We start from the raw sequence: 22795 nt of genomic DNA, 5'->3' as shown, positions 1-22795 counted from the left end.
CCCAGCACTGAGTGACCTCCCTATGTTTGAAGAATTTCCAATGTTATGAGTCTTGGTGGGAGGCAAAGCAAGCCTTTCACATTCAAAACAAAATGTCAGATATCAGTTTTCCAACCTCTCCTGCAGCCAGAGTTCAGGCACAAGACCCAAACTCTGCTAATTGGATAAGCCCTCCTTATCATGGCAACTGGAAACGCAAAGAAATGGGGACTTTGAGGAACTCTCTGGAAGCATGATGGTAGCTGCAGGATGCCTACATTCCTGCTTCCAGCATCCAGGGCTTTCAGGATCCATGGGCAGCAGGCTGCACTGTCTAATCTAGACCTTGGGGCCTGCAGCAGTGATGGTCCATTAGGCTGCTCTGACGTATAATTGTGCGTGTTGTCCCTGGCTGCATAGCCCTGAGCTTGACTCAGTAGCCTTCCCAGCTATTCTCAGAGGGGAGGCTGGGAAATGTCTTTTTGGCCGGTCATATTGCTGCTTCACATGACATTGTGTAGTTATTTTCCTAAGAAAGAAGAGGAGATTGGGTGGCAGCGTTCAGGCTATGCCACAACTGTCCTGTTTTCAATTTCCAAGAGCTCTTGGGTGTAACTTAATTCGTCCTTGTCCCTTAAAAAAAAAAAAAATTGAGCATCATTTTATTCTTGTTTCATGGGTAAAATGGTTTATCTTATCTTTCTGGTAATATTACTTATTCTCCCTTTAAAGTCTTTTCTGCTCCTTTTACTGTCTGTCCTGTGTTCTCTAGATCCTTTTCTCTTTGGCTTGATCTCTCTCTCTCTTATTAGACACTTCACTAACATGTCTGTTGAACTTTTTATTTCTTTTCATACTTAGAAGTGAAGCCCTAAAAGGCACACCGGGCAGGGCTTGTTCCTGGGGAGCCTTGCTGTAGAATGATTAGGGAGTAAACTGGCTTCTTCACAGAGGACCCCACCTGTAACCATCTTCTCTAGAGGCTTTCTCGGGGCTCCTCAGAAGAGTCACTTAATCTCTTGCCTGGGGGTCACCCCGATGGCTGCTTGCAGTCGGCGAGCAACGTAAGGCAAGGGAGTTGGGGGCTTCCCACTGTTTAGGATATAAGCTTTCATTTAATTCCCCAGTTTCTAGCTCAACTTCCCTACTCCTTGCTGTGCCTGGTGTCCTGAGTGTAGGCACTCTGTGGTTTGATTTCTTTGGAGGAAATCCCCCTTGGGAAAGGGATCGGGCAAAGAAGGAATTGTTACCACTGGGCAGAGGACCTCTGTGTCCAACTGTTTCTTTTTGTTGTTGTTAATCCTCACCCGGAGATATTTTTCCCATTGATTTTTTAGAGAGAATGGAAGGGACGGGGAGAGATGGAAAGAAACATGGATGTGAGAGAGACACATCGATTGGTTGCCTCCTGCTCAATTGGTTGCCTCCTTGCACACGCCTCGCCTGGAATAGGGTCAGGGATCAAGCTTACAACCGAGGTCCATGCCCTTGACTGGAATCGAACCAGCGACCCTTCAGTCTGCAGGCTCATACTCTAACCGCTGAGCAAAACCAGCTAGGGCCCAACTGTTTCATAAATAGTTTTATGATTAACCCCCTGTACCTTACCTCTTCCCAGGGACATGGTACTTCCTGGTCCTGAACTTTGCTGGAGTCTGTGGGGTGCATTAGGCTGCTTCTGACCAGCACCTCACCTGCAGGCTCTAGAGTTTGTCCCCTCTGCTCTGCCCAGTCTGTTACTACTCCTCTGTCACCTTTTCATCTTCCAAGACCTGTTTTTATCTTTCCTCTCTCATTCTCCTAGTGTCTGTGGATTTATACCTATTTAATTCCCTTTCTGCCTTCTCACTGGGTTTTCAGAAGAGACTTACAGCCAGCTTGCCATGTTTAATCACTGCAGTGGTTGCTAACTAGTCGCCCAGTTGAGAAATATCATAGCTATTAATCACTCCCTCTCCTCCGTCCATGCTGCTTTGCCTTGGTATAGACCAGGGGGCCTCAAACTACAGCCTGCGGGCCACACGTGGCCCGCCGAGGACATTTATCCGGCCCGCCGGGTGCCGCTGCCTGTCCCGCTTAGCAGCTGACTCGTCCCGGGCCTGCAGTACGCATAGGAATTTGTTCAGTTTTTTTTTTTAACTATAGTCCGGCCCCTCCAACGGTCTGAGGGACAGTGAACTGGCCCCCTGTTTAAAAAGTTTGAGGACCCCTGGTATAGACCCTCATCATCTAGCACCCAGGTTCTTGTTAAGTCTCCCAACCAGTCTCCTGCCCCCAGATTTCCCCACATCCTGCTTCTCCTTCTCATTATTGTCCCCTGAATGATCTTTCTGAAATAAAACCCTCATAATGTGTCTCTTAGTTAAAAACCTTCACCAGAATCTAATGCCTTCCATAGAAAGTCCAAGTCCCGTGGTGTGATCTTCAAGGTTCTTTATAATCCTGACCTACCTTCCTGGCTACTTTTCTCATGACAACTCATGCATTTACCTACGGATCCACCCAGACTAGTGCCCTGAACACATCATGTTCTTCATTCCTTCCTGCCTTGGTGTATGCTGTTCTGCCTCCTCAAATTGCTTCACCTCCCCCTTCTCCATCTGGAAAACTCCGACTTCGTGTTTAAAATCCATCTGACTTTTCAGACCCATTTTTATGCCCTCTGAGAAGGATTACCTGGTTCCCCTGCTGTGCAAGCATAACATTTGATTCATACAGGAGTATAAATAATTATCACATTGTCTTACACATTCAGATCACATGTGTTTATAAGTTTGTCTTCAGCCCCGCTCATCTGTCTGTCTTAAGGAAAATAAATACTAGTTTCATTCCTGTGCCTGTAGACTGTGAGCTTCCTTTAGTCATAAACCATGTCTTTCCACCTTGTATTCATCACAGTATTCCCACACGGCACACGACACATGGCACCCAACAAACACTCAGTAAAAGCTGGTGAAATTGATGAACATTTGAACAAATATTGTCTAAAAAATTTAAACATTGATCAGTAGAATAGAAAGTGTAAACTGTCATAAGAACCTAATCTGTGACAAGCCAGATGCCATGAAATAATAAGAATCAAATTGCTACTGAATAAATGCTATTGAGAGCAAATGGGCCCCCAAAATTAACTTGGGGCTGTATTTTATGCTTATATAGCCACAAATTCCTTATTTATAGCAGCTGTGCAAGAGAAATATTTCTGACTATTAAAGACGTCATCAGAGATAAAAAGGATCTGATTAAATGGAAATAAAAAACATTTGAACAACAGTGCCACAGAAGGAAACAATTATTCAGACAAACACAACTGATAAAAAGCATACCTTCCAAAGCATATTATTTTTAAAAACAGGAAGGTCAGAATCCAGGTTCTATTAAGCAGAGGTCAGAAGAGATGAATATGTAGTTTACATTTGAAAAATCAATTCCCAGACTCATTTATTGTCCACTCAACAAACCAACTTTTATTTTTAAGTGTTAAATAATGTTAGTAGCTAAAAATAGGCAGCATTTATTGATCATGTCCCATGTTCTTGACACTTTGAGAAGCAATTAACACAGATTGTCTTATCTAAGCTCAGCATTAGGCATTGTTAACATATGTCAATACTAATAAAAGGGTAATATGCTAATTAGACCAGGAGACCTTCCAGGAGACCTTCCAGACATCCTTCCGGACAAAGCCATGGTGGCGGGGCTGAGGCAGAGGTGGTTAGGGGCAATCAGGCCAGGAGGGGAGGCCAGTTGGGGGCGAGCAGGCTGGCGGGGAGGGGGGGCAGTTGGGGACGAGAAGGCCGGCAGGGGGAACAGTTGGGTACCAACAGGCTGGCAGGCAGAGTGGTTAGAGGCAATCAGGCAGGCAGGCAGGTGAGTGGTTAGACGCCAGCGGTCCCGGATTGTGAGAGGGATGTCCGATTGCCTGTTTAGGCCCGATTCCGCACCAGGCCTAAACGGGCAGTCGGACATCCCTCAAGGGGTCCCAGATTGGAGAGGGTGCAGGCCAGGCTGAGGGACACCCCCCCCTCCGTGCACAAATTTTATGCACCAAGCCACTAGTGTATATGTGTATGTATATACATATATATATATACATATATATTTGATTTTAGAGAGAGTGTAAGGGAGAGGGATAGAGAGATAGAAACATCGATGAGAGAGAAACACTGACCAGCTGCCTCTTGCTGAGGACTAAGCCTGCAACCAGGGCATGTGCCCTGACCAGGAATTGAACTGGTGACCTCTTGGTTCATGGGTCAATGCTCAACCACTGAGCACCACCAGCCAGGCTATCTATTTTTATTATTAATAATTTTTAGAGAGAGAGGAAGGGAAAGGGAGACAGAGAAAAACATTGATGTGAGAGCAAAACATTGATCAGCTGCCTCCTGCACTCCTCCTACTGGGGATCGAGCCCGCAACCCGGCCTGACAGGGAATCCAACTGACAACCTTCTGGTGCACGGGATCATGCCCAACCAACTGAGCCATACTGGCCAGGGCTGTTATTATCTTTTTACAGATGCTTAGAGAAGTTAAACACTTGTTCAAGATACGAACCAGCCAGAATTTGAACTCGGGTCTGTCTCACTTTAAAAAGTGGATGCTGCTTGCTGTCAGTATGTTTTATGAACTAGGGCATGATGTTGATTAAATGAACACAAATTCAACCACTTTTAAGATACTACATATCTATTAAGCTGTCAAGAGCTTAAATAAAGATAGAAGTGGGTCTGTGGTAATCAAGTAATGTACACATTGCTTGAACCAATGTCAGTAGATTCATTCCTTCTGGATCTGTAGATTAAAAATTTTCATCCAATTTGGGATGTTTTTAGCCATTATTTCTTTAATATTTTTTCTGCCCTTTCCTTCCCCCCCTCCCACCCCCCTGCACATCCCTGTGGGACTACCATCACACATTAGTTAGTTCACTTGACATTCTTTCCCAGGTCTCTGAGGCTTAGTTTCTTTTTCTTTCATCTATTCCTGTCTGTTCTATAGTTTGGATAATTTCTATTGATCTATATCAGCGATTTTCAACTGGTGTTGTTTATTCTAACCAGCGATTTTCAACTGATATACCCCCCAAAATTTTAGAACATGCAACACCTGACTATTTAGTCAGGGGCACTGATCTCTTTTCCCTTAGATTGTCAAATAAAAAATGACAACAGCGAACACAACAATAGCTGTTTGGTGTGAATGAATCAAAATTATACCTATTTTTTTGTCAGATCTTCAAAATATGGAATATAGTTTTTAGTGTGCTGCAGACTTTTGGTAATTTTATGTGCCACGAGATGAAAAGGGTTGAAAATCACTGATTTATCTTTATGTTTCACTGATTCTGTCTTCTGCCATATTGAATTTGCTGTTGAAGCTATCTAGTAAATTTTTCATTTCTGTTATTGTGCTTTTTAGCAATAGAATTTTCATCTGGTTCTTTCTTATAGTTGATATGTCTCTATTGATAGTCCTTATTTTGAAAGCCATTGCCATCATTTTTCCTTAAGTCATTGGCATTGTGTTTTTATTTGATTCTTAGAGCATTTGCTAGTATATTATACTAGCTGTTTTGGAGTCTTTGTCTGTTAAACTCAACATGTGGCTCCACTCAGTTTCTTTTGATTGCTTTTATGCCTGAGCCTTTCTATTTCTTTGCATGTCTTGTAATTTTTGGTTGAAAACTGGACAATTTAGATAATATACTGTATTGTTGCAACTCTCCTGATTCTGATGTATGTTTCTGAGTTTTTGTTGGTTTGTTTTAGCAAATTGTCTGGATTTGAACTGTGGGATCTGTTTCTCCTGTGGTGTGTGGCTGCTGATGGCTTTACTCAGTTTTTTATTCTTCTTTCTAATTTTTAGCCTGGGTTCCTTGGGGTTGCCGCTGTGTTTACATGGCCCCATAAAGCTTCCACCCTCTGCCAATGGATCTGTCTGTGGGTTGGGAAAAGCAGTCAAAGTTGCAGCCAGTTCTCCAGTCTCCCCGGCTTTTACTTTTTGCCAGTCTCTCTTGGGTCTCCCCAGGCAGCTGGGGGATAGTTTAGTAGTCAGCCAGGGAAATGTGGGGAGTGATAGTTCTTCTATGGCTCTCTAATTTCTAGGATCTCCCCCTTAGACTTCTGCTGGTCCAATGCTCCCCCAGTTGGGTCTGCACCCTCAGGCTAGCAAAGCTGAGGTTTTCCCCATTCAGTTTTCTACTGTGCTCACCACATTTAGCTTATAAAGGCTAACCCACAAGTTTGCTGGTTTCTGACCAGATCCATGCTGCTAAGAACTAGGGCAGGGATGGGAGCAGCCCAGGCAAGGTCATAGACTCTCAAGATTCTTACCCTTAGCTCCAACAGTTTTGAAAATAAACACTTCTTAATTTGTTGTCTCCATTTGGTAAATTTCTGGAGCCCTGAATGATTGTTTTTGTTTATTTTGTCTAGTTGAACACTTAATTCTTATGGAAAGGATTCGCCAACCTTTTCATAGCTGAAAGTTCCCTCTGGTTCATTCTTTCTGTATAATGATCTTTCAGGATGTAATAAGAGCCCTGGCCGGTGTGGCTTGGTTGGTTGGAGGGTCGTCCCATACATTAAAGGGTGGCAGGTTCAATTCCTGTTCAGGTTACATGCCCAGGTTGAGGGTTTGATCCCTAGTTGGGGCGTGTGTGGGAAGCAGCTAATCAATGTTTCTCTCTCTTTCTTTCCCTTCCTCTCTAAAAATCAATAAAAATTTTTTAAAAAGATGTAACAAGGAATATAAACCTGTTTAATTGCCCTGGCTTAGAAATCTATTTGGGGGAATTGTATAATCAAGTTAGAAATAACTGAAATTTATAGCATTTGGAAAGCAGTTAAAAGAATTGCATTATCATGATAAAAGACCACCTGGACTTGAAATAGGATCATTTGTGGACTTCATCCATGCACATTCTCAGTTTGTGCATGCTAACTAAAACTGTGTTAATGAATTCTGATAAAGACATGAGGTGCATTTATAGAGATAGTTTAATATTTAGTTTCCTAATGTCTATAAAATTACTTAAATTCATGATTTTAAAAATTAACATAATTGTTTTCACCCTTCATGTTTAGTGTGTTTATATCTGCATGGATTTTGTGAACATTGAATTTGTTAGACATACCATTATATTTTAAAAGACACTTTAATATTATTTTTACTACGTTTTTTATATTTGATATCTTTAACATGCCTGATGCATGGTCTTGTTTACTTGTTTGTTTTGCAACTAAAACTTGAAAAGTTAAGTTGCCTTCCTGGTCATTACTCTAGAATTTTTAATATGAAAAATGTCCCCTTCCACCAATAATCCACAAGGCTTGTTTCTTCCAGCAAAATCCTTGACGAGAAAAAAATTCCTTTAGTCATTTGGAAGGATTTTGAACCATATTGTTTGCCTGTGCTGTGAGACCTATTCAAAGTCATTGAGCATCCTTGCACGAATTCTCCCTCACATTGCTGATAGATAAAACTGCGTTGTGCTTGCCTGCAGGACACATCCCTTCCTAACTACTTTCTCCTGAGTTTCTCGCACACACACACCCACACCCACACCCACACACACACTTCCCCTAGGTACAGTGTAATTGATATTGTACAAGATCAAGATCAAGTATGAAAAGGTGAGCTTAACATTTGGCAAATCTCAGAGAGGCAAAAATCTAAGTCCTTAACCAATAGTATTCCTTCTTAGTAACCAAAAGGGGAACTGTATTTCACTAAGCCAATGGCTGAAAAAGATGAATCATGAATTGAACATGTTAAAATTATACAATTTAATTAATGGAAGTATAACAGTATTCTTTCTTTTTTTTTTAAAGTAGCAGAGCCATCAATTCAAATCAATCATAATGCTTGGCAGAGTTTATTTCAATCCACAATTAATAGGGAGACATTTTTTGAGCTCCTCCTATACATGAACTTCTAAATGTCTAGATTTGGCATTTAGAGATATAAGAGACAGTCCTTGCCCTCAGGTATAAAAGATAAATATAATAATTGGCAGCACATGATGAAGGAAGACAGATGTAGAGAGAATAAATATTTCTCCGGGGGCTAGGATGGTTTGTTCATTCATTTAGCCACATGAATGGAACATTTACTACATTCTAAACACTGTTCAAGGTGCTGGAGAATATGCTGAATAGACATGGGTCTCTGTTATCATTGAGCTTGCATTCTAGTAGGGGAAGGTACATAACAAACAAACAAATATACACTGTAATGCCAGGTACTATGATGAATAAAAAAGTGGGGTGATGGAATAGAGAGAGACTAGGTGGGGAGAGGGCGTACTGTTTCAAATATGTTTGTCAGGAAAGATCTCTCTGAGAAGAGGGCATTTTAATGGAGCAATGAATTGTATAGTGAGGAGTAGTCAAATTCTGAATATAGTCTAGAGCAGTGGTCGGCAAACTCATTAGTCAACAGAGCCAAATATCAACAGTACAACGATTGAAATTTCTTTTGAGAGCCAAATTTTTTAAACTTAAACTTCTTCTAACGCCACTTCTTCAAAATAGACTCGCCCAGGCCGTGGTATTTTGTGGAAGAGCCACACGCAAGGGGCCAAAGAACTGCATGTGGCTCATGAGCCGCAGTTTGCTGACCATGGGACTAGAGGATTTACTGATGGACTAGGTGTAGGTGTGAGGAAAAGAGGAGTCAAGGATGAATCATAGATATTTGACTGAATGGTGGTGTGATTTTTTCAGATGAAGAAGACTTGGGAAGAATAGATTTTTGCTTTAGCTGTGCTAAGGTTTGAGGTGCTTGTTAGCCATGTAAGAGGAGCTATTGAGAAGAAAACTAGATATTCAAAATTTTAGTTCAAGGGTCAAGGGTGATGTAAATTTGAATCATCAATATATAGATAGTATTTAAAGCCATGTGACTAGATGAGATATCCTAGGAGTGAGTATATATGGGGGGGAAAAGAGTGCTGAGGACTGAATGAATGTTGGGATATTACAATATTTGGGGTTTGGAAGGTGAGCCAGTGAAGAAGACCGAGAAGAAGTGATCACTGAGATAGAAGGAAAGCTGGGAAAATGAAGCATCATAGAAAGCAAGAGAAGGAAGTGTTTCAATAAGCTGGAAGTGATCACATGTGTCAGATGCTGTCTGAAAGGCCTCATAGGATGAGGACTGGGAGTGACCATTGAATTTGAAAAGATCAAGTCATTGGCAACTTAGGAAGAGTAGTTTTAGTGGAATCTTACAATCTTATGAGTGGGTTGAGGAAATAATGGGAGGTAAATAATATATAGGCAATTCTTTTGAGGAGTTTTGCTATAAGGAAGACAAAGGAATAGGGCAGTAATTAGGGGTTGACCAGAAGGTATTTGCTTAAGTGGGAGAAATTGCAGTGTAGGGTATTTATATTTAATGGTAATGGTTCAGTATAGGATGGAAAAATAAAGGATGCAAAAGCAAAATCCTCAAGCAGAGCATAAGCAGAGGATGGGCCTTACACATGAGCTGGGACTGTTCATCCACTGGACAAGGAGGGAAGGCAGAAGAGAAGGTTCAGATGCAAATAGGTTGGAATATTTGGTGATGAGAGGATATGAAAGCTCTCCATGGAGAGGAGAGATTGTAAACGTGTTACATCAGAGAGTAGGAGAATGAGTTGACTAAGACCACAGGAAAGTTAATGGTTGAAGTGAGTGGAAGTTGTCTTTAGGTTGAGAAGATGAGCTTATAAGTATTTGTTCATAAAAATATAAGAGGATTTGGTAACAGATTGGTAATAAGGATTTGGCTCATTTATTTTTTTAGATTTCTTCCTAAAGTCTAGGCTTCAGGAACAAGATATCCAGAGCAGAACTACTTCTTTCTACGCTCGCATGTGCAACCCCTGGGTCTCCCTGTTGGGGGTGAGTAGTTTCATTTTTATCTCAATTGTCGTTGTGACATAATTCAAGGACAATTGGAGACGTGTGTGATCTCAGGGTTGGGGCTGTGGGAAGGAAAGAGGAGAGTCTTAATCAGGAGCAATGTCATTTAACTACCTGTTGTATTAGAGTTTAGGCAAGACTACAAATGGCAAGATTGCATTTAGTGCAGCATTTATTTTAATCAGTGGGCTACTTGTGAAATAATTAATCATCTCTGATAATCTCTGGGTCACTAAATTTTTAGGTATACCAAATTAGCATAATTTCACTTTGTTTCTTCTAGGGAGGAATAGGACAAGGAACTAGGAAACAATAACTATTGATAGTTTTGACTAGAGGGTGCTTTCAGAGGGTATCTTCTCAAATATCTGCTTAAGTGAGGTTTGTTTGTTTTTTAAATTATGAGTGAACTTCAATTAAGCAGACTTTTATAGTGATCAAAGGTTGATGAGAGGGATTAGCCTTGTGGTTTGCCTACAATGCGATAAACCATTAGGTGACTTGCCTTTCCTGCTGTTTCCACAGGCCGCTGGGTCTTTTGTCATCATGTTTGTGATCCAGTGGGTCTATGCTTTGATCAACATGTGTGTTGCTGCCATTGTGTATTTCTACATTGGTCGGGCCAGTCCCGGGCTTCACCTTGGTAAGCAGCAGAGCCATTTTGCCACCACCGTCCTCTTTCTCTTTTAGCATCCATTGAAGAAATGTGTTTTGAGCACCAGTTAAATGCCAACACTGACAGATATGAATCCCATTTTCAAGTAGCTTATAGTCTGGGCGGGGGGGAATATGACATGCACATAAATGATAAACAAAAAAATTACTTGTGAGATTTATAAGACATGTAGAAGTAAAATGGATGATAACAATAGCACAAGAGCCAGGAGGGAAGAAATGTAAATACACTGTTTTAACTTTCTGATAGTATATGTGAAGTACTATAATATCACCTAGAGGTAGACTGTGATAAGTTAAAAATGTGTACTACAAACTCTAAAGCAACCATTAAAAAATAACAGAGTTATAGCTAGTAAGCCAATAAAGGAGATAAAATTGAATTTTAAAATGCTCAAATCAAAATAAAGAAGAAAATATAATAAAGGGCATATGGGACAAACAAAAAGCAAATAACAAGGCAGTTTATATAAACCTAGCCATATCAATAATCACACTAAAAATAAGCGGTCTTAACACTCTCAATAAAGTGATCTAAACACTGAGGTTTTCAGATTGAATAAAAATGCATGATACAACTATATGATACCTATAAGAAACCTACTTTAAATATAAAGACACAAAATAAGTTAAAAATAAAAAGATGGGAAAAGATACGATAATGTGAATCAAAACAAAGCTGGAGTGACTATATTACTATCAGGCAAAATAGATTTTAGAGAAAAGAATATTACCAGGAATAAAGGATTATTTCATGAAGATAAAGTAAAAAATTCATGAAGAGGACATAAAAAATCTTAACCTTTATGCACTTAAAAATATAGCTTTAAAATATATGAAGTAAAACCTGGTATAACAAGAAATAGAAAAATTCATAATTGAAATAAGAGGTCTCAATACCTCTCTCAATAATTGATAAAAACAAGTAGGCTTAACATTGATGAGACATTAGAAGGCTTGAATAACATTATCTATAAACATAGACAAACTAAGATTTATAGACCATCCCACCTAACAGAAGAACATATGTTCTTTTTAAATATAAATGAAATATTTACCATATTTTTAGGACATAAAAAGTCTCGATATATTTAAAGGTATTCAAGTAAATTCAAGAACAAAGTATGTTCTCTGACCAAAGGAGGAGTAAATTAGAAATAAATATCAGAAAGATATCTAGTATTGGAAAATCCCCAAATATTTAGAAACTAAAGAACACTAAATAACACTAAATGACTAAGAACAATAAACAATGCTAAATTGACTAAAGAAATGAAATAACTCAGGGTTCAAAAAAGAAATAATAAGTAAAATTATAAAATATTTCAAACTGAATGAAAATGAAAATAGAACATCAAAATTGTGGGATGCAGCTAATTCGGTACTTAGAAGGACGTTTATAGCATCAAATGTTCATATTAGAAAACAAGAAAGGTCTTAAATCAATGACCCCCCACTTCCAAATTAAGAAAACTAGAGAAAGAAGAGCAAATTAAACCCAAATAAGAGAAACAAAGAAGTAATGAAGATAAAAGTAGAAATCAATAATATATAAAATAGAAAAAAGTAGAGAATGCCAATAAAACAAGAAACTGGTTCTGTAAGATCAATACAGTTGACAAACTTTATCCAGAGTGATCATAATAAAAGGAAAGAAGGTAAAAAATGAACAATATCAGGAGTGATGGAGAGGACATTACTAGAAAATCTATAGATATTAAAGGGAAAATAAAGATATTAAATAAATATATTAAACAGCTTTATGCCAATATATATGACAACTTAGATGGATTGGGAAAATTCCTTGAAAGAGACAAACTATCAAAGTTCATTCTAGAAGTAAGATAAAGCTACTTAAGCCATCTTGTAAAGAAGTTAAACTTGTCATTAAAACCTTGCCACAAAGAAAACTCAGATGGCTTCACTAATGAAACCTACCAAACATTTAAGGAAGGAAAAATATAAATTCTATGCAAACTTTTTGAAGAACTACACACCAATATCCCTCATGACCATAGATGCAAAAATTTGTAACGAAGTTTTACCAAGTTGAATAAAAAAATATAAAAAGGATAATACATTGTAACCAAATAGGTTTATCTCAGGAATTCAAGGTTGGTTTAACATTCTGAATTATTCTATGTAATTCACCATATTTACAGACTAGGAGAGGAAAACAAAAACATTTCTGAGAAGAAAGTAAAGAGGAAATTAAAGAAATAAATGAAGACATATACTAAGTTCATGAATCGGAAGATTCAATATTCTTGACATTAATTCTCCCCAAATTGCTCTATAGATTCGACATAATCCCAATAAAAATCTCTGCTGCCTTTTTTGTGGAAGTTAGCAAGCAGACTCTGAAATATTTATATGAGCCCTGGCTTGTGTGGCTCAGGTGGTTGGAGCATCATCCTGTGCACCAGAAGGTCATGGGTTCGATTCCCAGTCAGGGCACATATCTAGGTTGTGGGTTCAATCGCCAGTTGGGGCATGTGCGAGAGGCAACCTATCACTGTATCTTTCTCCCATTTATATTTCTCTCTCTCTCTCTCTCTCTCTCTCTCTCTCTCTCTCTCTCTCTCTTTCTCTTTCTCTCTCTCACTTTCTCCCTCTCTAAAAATCAATAAAACAATAAAATAAAATACTTATATGGAAAGTCATAAGCATATGAAAAGATGCTCAACATGATTAGTGATTAGGAAATACAAATTAAAACCACAATATTATACTACTACACACCTATTAGAGGAGTTACAATTAAAAATACTGATCACGCCAAGTGTTGGCAAGGATGTGGAGCAACTAGGACTGTTGTATACTACTGGTGGAAATAAAATAATACAATCACTTTGTAAAACAGTTTGGCAGGTTATTAAAAGTTAAACATATACCTGCTATATGAACTAGCCAATGTACTTCTATAATGGAATACTCAGTAATAAAAGGAACATACAATAACATGGATGAAACTCATATAATTATGCTGAGTGAAAGAAACCAGGCAAAAAGAGTATATAGGGGTGGTCTCTAGTTGTCTGGTATGTGGCCCTAGCATGACTTAGGGCAGGGGTGTATTGGCTCTCTGTCTGAGAATTTGGGGGTGTGGGCTCTGGTTTGGTTGATTTGTACATCAAAGGGGTGTTCGCAGGGGAGTTCTTTGCTATCTCTAGGATCAAGGCCCCAAATGACAGAGCATCAAGAATATAATAGTAAGAAAGTATAATCAATACTCTATGGTGATTTCAGTTATTTCTCAACAATAAAGCTATTTAAAAAAATACATTTGAGAGTCCTTTTCAACAAAATTCTATGATGCCCCAATTTAAAATAAAGCAATTAGTTTAGTTCTAAGTCCTAACTAAATGAACCACAGCAATGCAGGCAAACTGAAGAAAACATTCTTCAGAATTAGAACAATTTGATGTATATTTTTTAAAGAAATGTACTTCATACATTTGAAGTCACATGCACATTAAGAATAATGCTTTCGAGGACTTTTGGTAAAGATGGTGGAGTAGAAGGAAGAGCAGTAAATCCCAGAATGAAGACATGCTCTGCTAAGACCCTCGGGGTGACCTGTGAGGAAAACCAGGTCTCTCAGTTCAGGATCCTTCAAAAGCCACCCTCCTCCTGGGCCCAGTGGCTCAGCCTCCCCAGTTACCTGAGGTGGACACTCTTGGTGCACCCTTTGTGGGCTGTGTGCACAGTCTTCTTGAAGTTAAGCCTTGATTGTTGTTGGTATCACTGGGAGGAACTGACCTCCAGGCCAATTGGCTGTGAGGATCAGCCGTGTCTACGCTGTGAGAACTTCTGTGCTGGAGACACCCTTATGAGACTAGACTTGCAAAAGCCTCTGTGCTCAGCTTGGAAGGGGCGGAGTCTCAGGGTGGAACAGACAGCATTGCTTTCCTGTCAGCCCTGCCCTAATAGGCCCCTGTGTCTCAGTGTCACGTGGTAATCGCTGCAAGCACCTCTGAGAGAAAGCTGCCCTCGAGTTCCGCCTGCTGCCAGACAGTCCAGTTTCTCCCCGAATGAGTCTGGGTCCCCAGAGTCTTGCCTGGAACTGGAGTTCAGTGCAGTCAGGAGCTTTTGTCTCCCTCCTGCTTGAGAAAGCCAGCCGCGCACTCAGTTGCCCGCCCTCTCCATGCGAGCATCTTAGTACCTCTGCCTCCTGCAGCTCCTCTGAGTCTCAGTGTGCTTTTCTCTTTCCTTCTAGTTGTAGAATTTCCACTCAGCCAGCCTTCCTGTGGTTCTGGATGATGTCCGTTTTGTCTTTTAGTTGTAGTTTTGAAATTGTTGTGTGAGGCAGCAGTTTAGGTGTTTACCTATGCCACCATCTTGGTTTCTCCCCATTGGGACAGAATATATTTTAATTAACACAGTAATTACATCAGTGATTACTTCTAAATTTCTTAGGAGTTAGTTTGATTGTAAGAAATTCAAATCATTCCCAGAAATCTATTCATAGGAAGTAATGAAATAAAATTTCAGGCCAGTCTCCATCTAAAATTTAGATAACTTAGAATCCAAATGACCACAAGTAAGAAAGGTCAGTTGATAGAATGTTTGTTTATTTGCTTCCTCCTGACAACATCAGAATATGTTAGAAACTTTCTATTTGCAATTGTAGATATTAATGCAAATATGTATAATTTAGAAGAACATTGTATAAAATGACATTTGATTTGGTTTCCTAAAGTTATATGTAACTCATTATATGAGATTTAAAAAAAAAAACCCACACCAAAGAAGGGATGAGGTTTTTGTTTTGTTTTTTTAAAAAGTTGATTAGGCCCAGCTGGTGTGGCTCAGTGGTTGAATGTCAACCTATGACCCAGGAGGTCACAGATCCATTCCTGATCAGGGCGCATGCCTGGGTTGCAGGCTCGATACCAAGTAGGGGGCGTGCAAGAGGCAATTATCAATGATTCTCGCTCATTATCGATGTTTCTATCTGTTCCCTCCCTTCCTCTCTGAAATCAATAAACATGTATTTTTAAAAAGCTGATTAGCCCTATTCTAATTAGTGTGTCTGATGTCAGTATATTTAGTCAGTATCAGCAACAATCTCACTTCAAACTTCAGATCTAACATTTCTACATGGTGAGCAATTGGATTCACTTAACACCTGTGGAAAAGTTCCTGGGTGCCAGCTCCTGTGGGTGTGGCGAGTGTTACAAGATGAAGAAGACATGCTTCCTATCTTCAAAGGGCGTGTGGTCTAGTAGGGGATTTTATAGCACATATTTAACACATAGTTGGAATCTAAGAAAAAAATATCAAAATTTTTTAAATTCATAGGACTGAAGTTAGCAAGTCGTCTGCTTTTTTCTCGATAGCACTTTATTCAGTTTCTTTCTTGAGAATTTGGAATTTAGAAATAAATATTGGAAACTACATGTGGGTACGAAGTCCTTAGCAGGCTGCTGTCAGGGAATATTATAATGAATATTGTTTGGTTAGACTGAAAAAGGAAAAAAATTATACTAATTGTGCATGTGTGTCTGGAGATATATATTCTATTAAAACTGGGATTCTAGATGCATATCTAGAGCCTTCATCAATATTCATGTATATGTGTTCCCTGTAGGATCAGCCTCCAACTTCAGCTTTTTCACATGGATGAGGTCTCTTCTGATCCCTTCCTGCAGGTCAGTGCTAATCTGGGGCCAGGACCAGGGTGGATGAGTGTCCTCCTAACTGGGCGAGGGTGAATTGTGTGTGGGAACCCAACAATTGAGACCCTGGAGGAGACTCAGGTTTTACTCCTCACTGCCCTCCCCAGCCCAGCCTCAGCTCATCAGAAACTTTCTCTGGCTCATGTCCTCCTGCTTTCTATCCTCAGGAATCCTGAACAGGGGCTTTATTTAGAATCTGATTGCGGGTGCTAAATCCAGAGAGCTGCTCTCAGTGAGTTCACAGTCCGAGACACACCAGCATCAGTACATCATCACACACAAGATTAAGCCCAAAGGCTGTTGATCTGACTGTGTTGGTGAAAGTGCAGAAGCCAAGTACAGAAATATATAGAGTAGGGATCTTGGAGGATTTCTGGGACACCTCCATGTTCAAACACGCAGGGAAAGGGAAGAATCGGCTCTCCTGAGAAATAGGAGAAGGCCTCATAGAGGACATAAGATTTCATGAGTGCCCTAATCTCTTTCCTCCTCCTTCACCCTTCACCCTTCCGGAGACAATGCTACCTCACCTTCGAAGGCCTTGGGACTAGGAAATTACTTTGCCTCCTCCTTCGCTAACAGTGAGGAACCAACACTGCAGGCTGGGAAAATCCAGGCAGAACTCAATCAAGTGTTTATTTGGTTTCATTTTGTTGGTTTGTTTTTGAAAATCTAGATGTCTGGGTTGCACTTGCCAATATTTCTACCTTCTATGCCCAGACATTGCTAATGGACTATGGAACCCTTTCCCTTGGATCCCAGATGTACATTCAGAGTCCCCTCCCCCACCCCATATTGTTAATTGTGATGTAGTACAGATAACATAAAATGTAGCATTTCACCCTTTTTAAATGTACAATTCAGTGGTATTAAGTATATTCATATTGTTGTGCCACCACCGCCACCATGCATCTCCAGAACTCTCTGAGTTGCAAAAACAGAAACACTCCGTCTAGTAAACAGTAACTCCCGCTTCCTGCCTTCCAAGAATCCTTTTTAAGACAAGTCTTTATAAGCACTACCAATTTGTTCAAGATTGCACAAGAAATTAAACCTTGCTGCTAGAGCCTGGGATAATGAAGACAAAGGAGCAGGGGCCATGGAAACTGACAGGATAAAGGCTGGGAGGGAGGGTGGTGTGTGTGGAGATCCCTGTCATCAGCTGGAAGCTGGGCTCACATTCTGGGCGGAGCTATGGGAGGGGTGGGGTCACCTCTCTGCCTCTCTTCCAGTCTGAGGCACCAGGCTGGGTGACTCAGATCACAACACTCCCGCTCTGGTCTCTTTTCCCTGTCACCTAGTCCTGAGGAAAAGTTGAGTTTCAGTGGAAATAGCTTCTGTGGAGAGGCTGCCTACAGATCTGGAGCTGGAGCTGATGAGTGGTTAAGAGCATTGGGCCCTGTCTGATGTACAGGGATATTTTTAGGCTTTTGCAGTTGTAAAGCCTACACATGACCATGGGCGGCCAATACTCCTTATGTCGCATTCTGGATTCCTAGACTTTCACCTCTGCGGTCACTGTGGTGCTATGTAGAAAGGAGAATGTACCAGGAGGAGAGTATTCTTAGAAGAGGGCAATACTCTGGTTGGAACAGAACCCAGTCCACACTATACATAGCTCCGTGGGCTTGTGAAGTGGGCGATGGAGGCATCAGCAAAGTCTCAACGTTACACTTGCTGGCCTCACCCTGGCTCCTGAGCAATGTTTTGTGATGATTGTTTAGGAAGGTGAAAGGATCAAGAAATGTGATTTTTTTTTAAAAAAAAAAAAAGTAGAAATTGGTAGCTGTGTTTTCTATTTTGTAATTTTGAAGGTTGTTTGTCTGCTTGTTTACAACTATGGACCCAGATGCACTTCAAAATCAAAGAAGAGTAATGGTGTAGTGAATGTGTTTGGGCAAAGGAATTTGATTAAATTGCTCCCTCACAGGGGTCCTCAAACTTTTTAAACAGGGGGCCAGTTCACTGTCCCTCAGACCGTTGGAGGGCCGACTATAGTTTAAAAAAAAAACTATGAACAAATTCCTATGCGAACTGCGGGCCCGGGACGAGTCGGCTGCTAAGCAGGACAGGCAGCGGCACCCGGCGGGCCAGATAAATGTCCTCAGCGGGCTGCATGTGGCCCACGGGCCGTAGTTTGAGGACCCCTGCTACATCTACAATTCCCAGAATTATGTAAAATTTAGCCTGACCTTGAGAAAGCTTTATTTCCTAAAGTCCTAGTAACTCCCCAGGTAAGAATTTTTAGACTATTCTAGATTAGAAAATGAGGCATATTATTTATCAGAACTCAGAAGAATGCAATGGTTTCACCTTTTAAAACAAACAAACAAACAAACAAACAAACAAACAAACAAACCAGCATTAATGGAAAAAAAATGCATTGGCAAAAACACTTCTATGTTCATTGGTATGGCATTTTGACACTTCTCAACTTTATTTCTTGAAGATTCAACCTTTGTAGAAGTTAATTCATTTCTCAGAAAACCTCAACCTAATTCATATAAGTTCTCAGTGGCTGCAAGGCCTTCATCATGTGACCCGAATTTCTGTAACAGCACTTTTTGCCAAAGTCAGTTGAAGCTTTTCTGCTTAACTTTTAAAGATTGAAACGTTAGAGTTATACCTTTAAAAATGTTTTTACAACTATCAAATATATCCCTTATTAAACAATTGACATTACTACTTGTAAAGTAGATGATTCTTTTCGGTTAAATTTCTGAGGGGCAATCACGTCTCAGGTATGGCAAAGGCTTTGGCACAAGGAGGTGGGGCTGTTTTTCTGAGGCCACTGGGCTGATGGGGGGCAGAGCCATGACTGTGTCCATGTTCTGTACATCCCTGACCTCCAGTTGGATCTCTCCTTACTCCTTAGCCTCTGGCACTTTCTCATGTGTCCCAGTTTATTCCAGCTCCAACTGTATATAGGCAGTCCACATCGGGACTGTTCTTTGTCTTCAGGCCAACGTGGTGTCAAAGCCTTTGTAGTTTGTCTCGTAGCTGCTTGCTATGTCAGCCTTAGCTCTGGAAATCATTCCTCACTCAACTTTCTTTCCCGTGAACCAAAGAGGTTTCTCTTTCTACTCTTCTCTGGTTTTTCAGCCTCTCCATTCCATTATTTCACTTGACAAAAAAGCAAAGAAATGCTATCGAGTCCCCACATGACACTGTTTGGATGGTTATTTTGTACACTTTTATACATTTATGCTAAAGAAAGGTAAAAGTCACTTCTCTCCTTCTTTTATACTCATTTCTCATACTTTATTCATAAACATTTGTACATGTAACTTGCACCAGTTGTGTTTTTTTAATTTTATTTTATTGTTTAAAGTATTACAAATAGTAATACATATGTCTCCTTTTTTCTCCCCATTGACCTTCCCCTGGCCTCCCCTACCCCCCGCTCCCCGCCCCTGCACATGCCCTCATCCCCCCGCCCCCCCAGTGTCTTGCATCCATTGGTTGTGCTTATATGCATGCATACAAGTCGTTGGGTTGATCTCATACCTACCCGCCCCAACTCTTCTGGGCCTTCCCGCTGCAGTTTGACAGTCTGTTCCATGCTTCTCTGCCTCATGGACAAAAACAGATACAGCTGTGTTTTTTAATGTACATGTTCAATAATAAGCACAATAATGTTTTCTTCGCAAATACTTTTTCTATCCCTGGGGCGACTCCTCTTCCTGGTTCAGCGCTTGGTCTTTCCTTCTGACGGGCCTGTGTGTTTCTCTCACCGAAGGAGCTTGCGATCCCCACCAGAGCAGATCATTTTGGCGCCGTCCCTGGCGAGGGTTGACATGGAGATGACTCAGCTCACCCAAGAGAACGCAGACTTCGCCACTCGGGACCGCTACCACCACTCCTCCCGTGTGAGCCGAGACCAGCTGATGCCCCCGTACTAGAGTGCTGAGCACTCCGTCCTGGGCAGCCGGGGCCTCCTCTCCTGGAGCTGCCTAGTGCTCCATGGACTCCAGTCCCAGAGCCCTTGTGGAGCTGGTTCTCCTCAGTAAGAAACGCAAAGACCTGTCCTCCCACTGCCGTTTTGGACAATGAACATCTGCATTCTGGTCTGGCGCACCACCGCCAACCAGGGCAGCCACGGGAATGGCAGTGGCTCTGAAACACACTCCTGGTCGAAAGAGCTCCCCACAGACACCAAGACCCGCGCGTGTGGAGAACCAGACCAGACTGCTTGTTCCCAGGGCTGCAATAAATGGTTGTTTACATTTTTATTTTATTATTTACTCATTGAATAAATAATGCACCCATATGGTTCCAGACCCCAAAGTATAATCATATACACTAAGTGGCCAGATTATTATGATCTCTGAACGCATAATAATCTGCCCACTCAGTGTATATCCTATATAATAGGCTAATATGCAAATTGTCCCCTTGGCCAGGAGTTCGACTAGCAGGCAGGCCGGTCAACCGCCCATGTCCCCTCCCCCTGACCAGGCTGGCTGGACCCCACCCATGCACGAATTCATGCACCAGGCCTCTAATATATATACTGAGTGGCCAGATTATTATGTGTTCAGAGGTCATAGTAATCTGGCCACTCAGTGTATATAGGGAAGAACCTACCTCTTGTCCTTGCTCCCCAGCTGTTCAGTTCCATTCCCTGCCCCAGAGGTCACCACACTGTTTTTATATTTGCTTCCAGCATTCCTTGATGATAGACCAGCAAATAGGAATGGGAATTGTTATTACTTCCCTTTTATACACAAAAGATAGCATATTATACATGTATTCTGCACCTTGCTTTTCCCCTTAATGATCTATCTTGGAGACATTGCCATATCATTATATATACAGTTTCCTCATTATTTTTCATTGTATGAATGAACTGTAATTTATTTCATCAGTTCCACAATCATGGCACTTGGATTACTTCCAGTCTTTTGCTGCTATTATAATCAGTTCTGCATTGAATAGTCTTGTGCATATGTACAAGCGAAAAGAATTTCTGAAGGGATAAATTCCCAAACGTGGCATTGCAAGATCAAAGGGTACATGCCTCTGTAAGCTATTTTTGTGTAGTGAAGGTCTTTTTAATTAAAAAGGTAAATTATCATGATTACCCAATGGTTCATGTTCTCAAAAGCATTTATGGTCCCCAGCTCTCCCCACACCTTTGCAGCTGGGTTTTTTTTTTTTTTTTTTTTTTTTTTTGGTATAAATGCATGAGGGACAGGACTATTTTGGTTCCTCTGTGAGCTCAGCATTCATCACAAGCATCCAGGCCTTAGTGGCTTCCCCAGATCAGTGGAGCACCTGGCCCAGAGTCAGTGGTTTCTCTGCCGAGCCCGGAGGGAAGTACTGCTGGGTCAGTTATCACCTCTCCCTTCTGTGGGAGAGGCTCTCCAGTCAGTGTGCTCAGAATCACCTGGCAGGCTTGTTGAAAGTGCAGCTTTCTGCACCTTACCCATAGATTTCTTATTTAGTAAGTTTGAGAGTTCTGGACTTTACTTTTTAAAAAAATATGTTTCTATTGATTTTAGAGAGGAAGGGGGGGAGAGAGAGAGAGAGAGAGAGAGAGAGAGAGAGAGAGAGAGAGAGAGGGAGAAACCAGTGATGTGAGAGAATTATCTATTGGCTGTCTCCTGCATGCCTCCTTCTGGGGATTGAGGCCGCCACCTGGGCATGTGCCCTGACGGAATCAAACTATGACCTCCTGGTTCACAGGTTGGTGCTCAACCATTGAGCTACACTGGCTGGCTAAAATTCCTTTATTCTTTTTTTGTGTGTGTGGTTTATATTTATTTATTTAAAAAAATTTTATTTTTATTTTTGAAAGTATTACTGATGTCCCCTTTCCCCGCTCCACTGACTGCCTCTACCCCACACCCGCTCCTCCCAGGTCTTCACCACTCTTGTCTGTGTCCCTGGGCTATGCATATATGCATATAAATTCCCCAGTTAATCTCTCCCCACCCACCCCTCCACCCCCACCTTCCCTCTGAGATTCATCAGTCTGTCCCATGCTTCTATATCTCTGGATCTATTTTGTTCATCAGTTTATTTTGTTCATTGGATTCCACATATGAATGAGATCACGTGATACTTATCCTTCTCTGACTGGCTTATTTCACTCAGCATAATACTCTCCAGGTCCCTCCATGCTGTCTCAAATGGTAAGAGAGTGTTTTTATTTTTTACAGCTGCATAGTATTCCATGGTATAAATGTACCACAGCTTTTTTATCCACTCGTGTACTGATGGGCACTTTGGCTGTTTCCAGATCTTAGCTATTATAAATTGTGCTGCTATGAACATAGGGGTGCATACATTCTTTCTGATTGGTGTTTTGGATTTATGTAACTTTGAAGTGGGCTCACTTGGGAAGGAGTTGGTATATAGTTGCAAACTCATGGGTTTTGGGCATGAAAATCTCTGAATCCTGGATCTTACTAGTTCTGTGCCCCGGGGCAGGCTTCTTAACCACACAGAGCCTTGATTTCCTTCTCTGTAAAACGGGAATTAGAATTCTGCCTGCCGCCAAGAGGAGTTGTGAATACTGAAGTTGGACACATTTTGGAGA

General features: G+C 40.9%; 1 protein-coding gene across 1 annotated transcript in view; it reads left to right on the top strand.

Annotated features, from left to right (window-relative positions):
* SLC12A8 (solute carrier family 12 member 8) overlaps positions 1–20153 on the top strand; it is a gene marked incomplete at its 3' end in the record, with an annotated part of 151665 nt that extends 131512 nt beyond the window's left edge. Inside the window, exons 10-13 of the mRNA XM_080656650.1 lie at positions 9777–9874; positions 10421–10538; positions 16164–16224; positions 19991–20153. Of these exons, the coding sequence (XP_080512776.1) occupies positions 9777–9874; positions 10421–10538; positions 16164–16224; positions 19991–20153 (440 nt within the window). The remainder of the gene's footprint in view (positions 1–9776; positions 9875–10420; positions 10539–16163; positions 16225–19990) is intronic.
* Between the last annotated feature and the right edge of the window lie 2642 nt (positions 20154–22795).

This window comes from Plecotus auritus, assembly GCF_963455305.1.
Source record: "Plecotus auritus genome assembly, chromosome: 2".
Classification (NCBI taxonomy): Eukaryota; Metazoa; Chordata; class Mammalia; order Chiroptera; family Vespertilionidae; genus Plecotus; species Plecotus auritus.
This window is presented reverse-complemented; position numbering and strand designations above follow the sequence as displayed.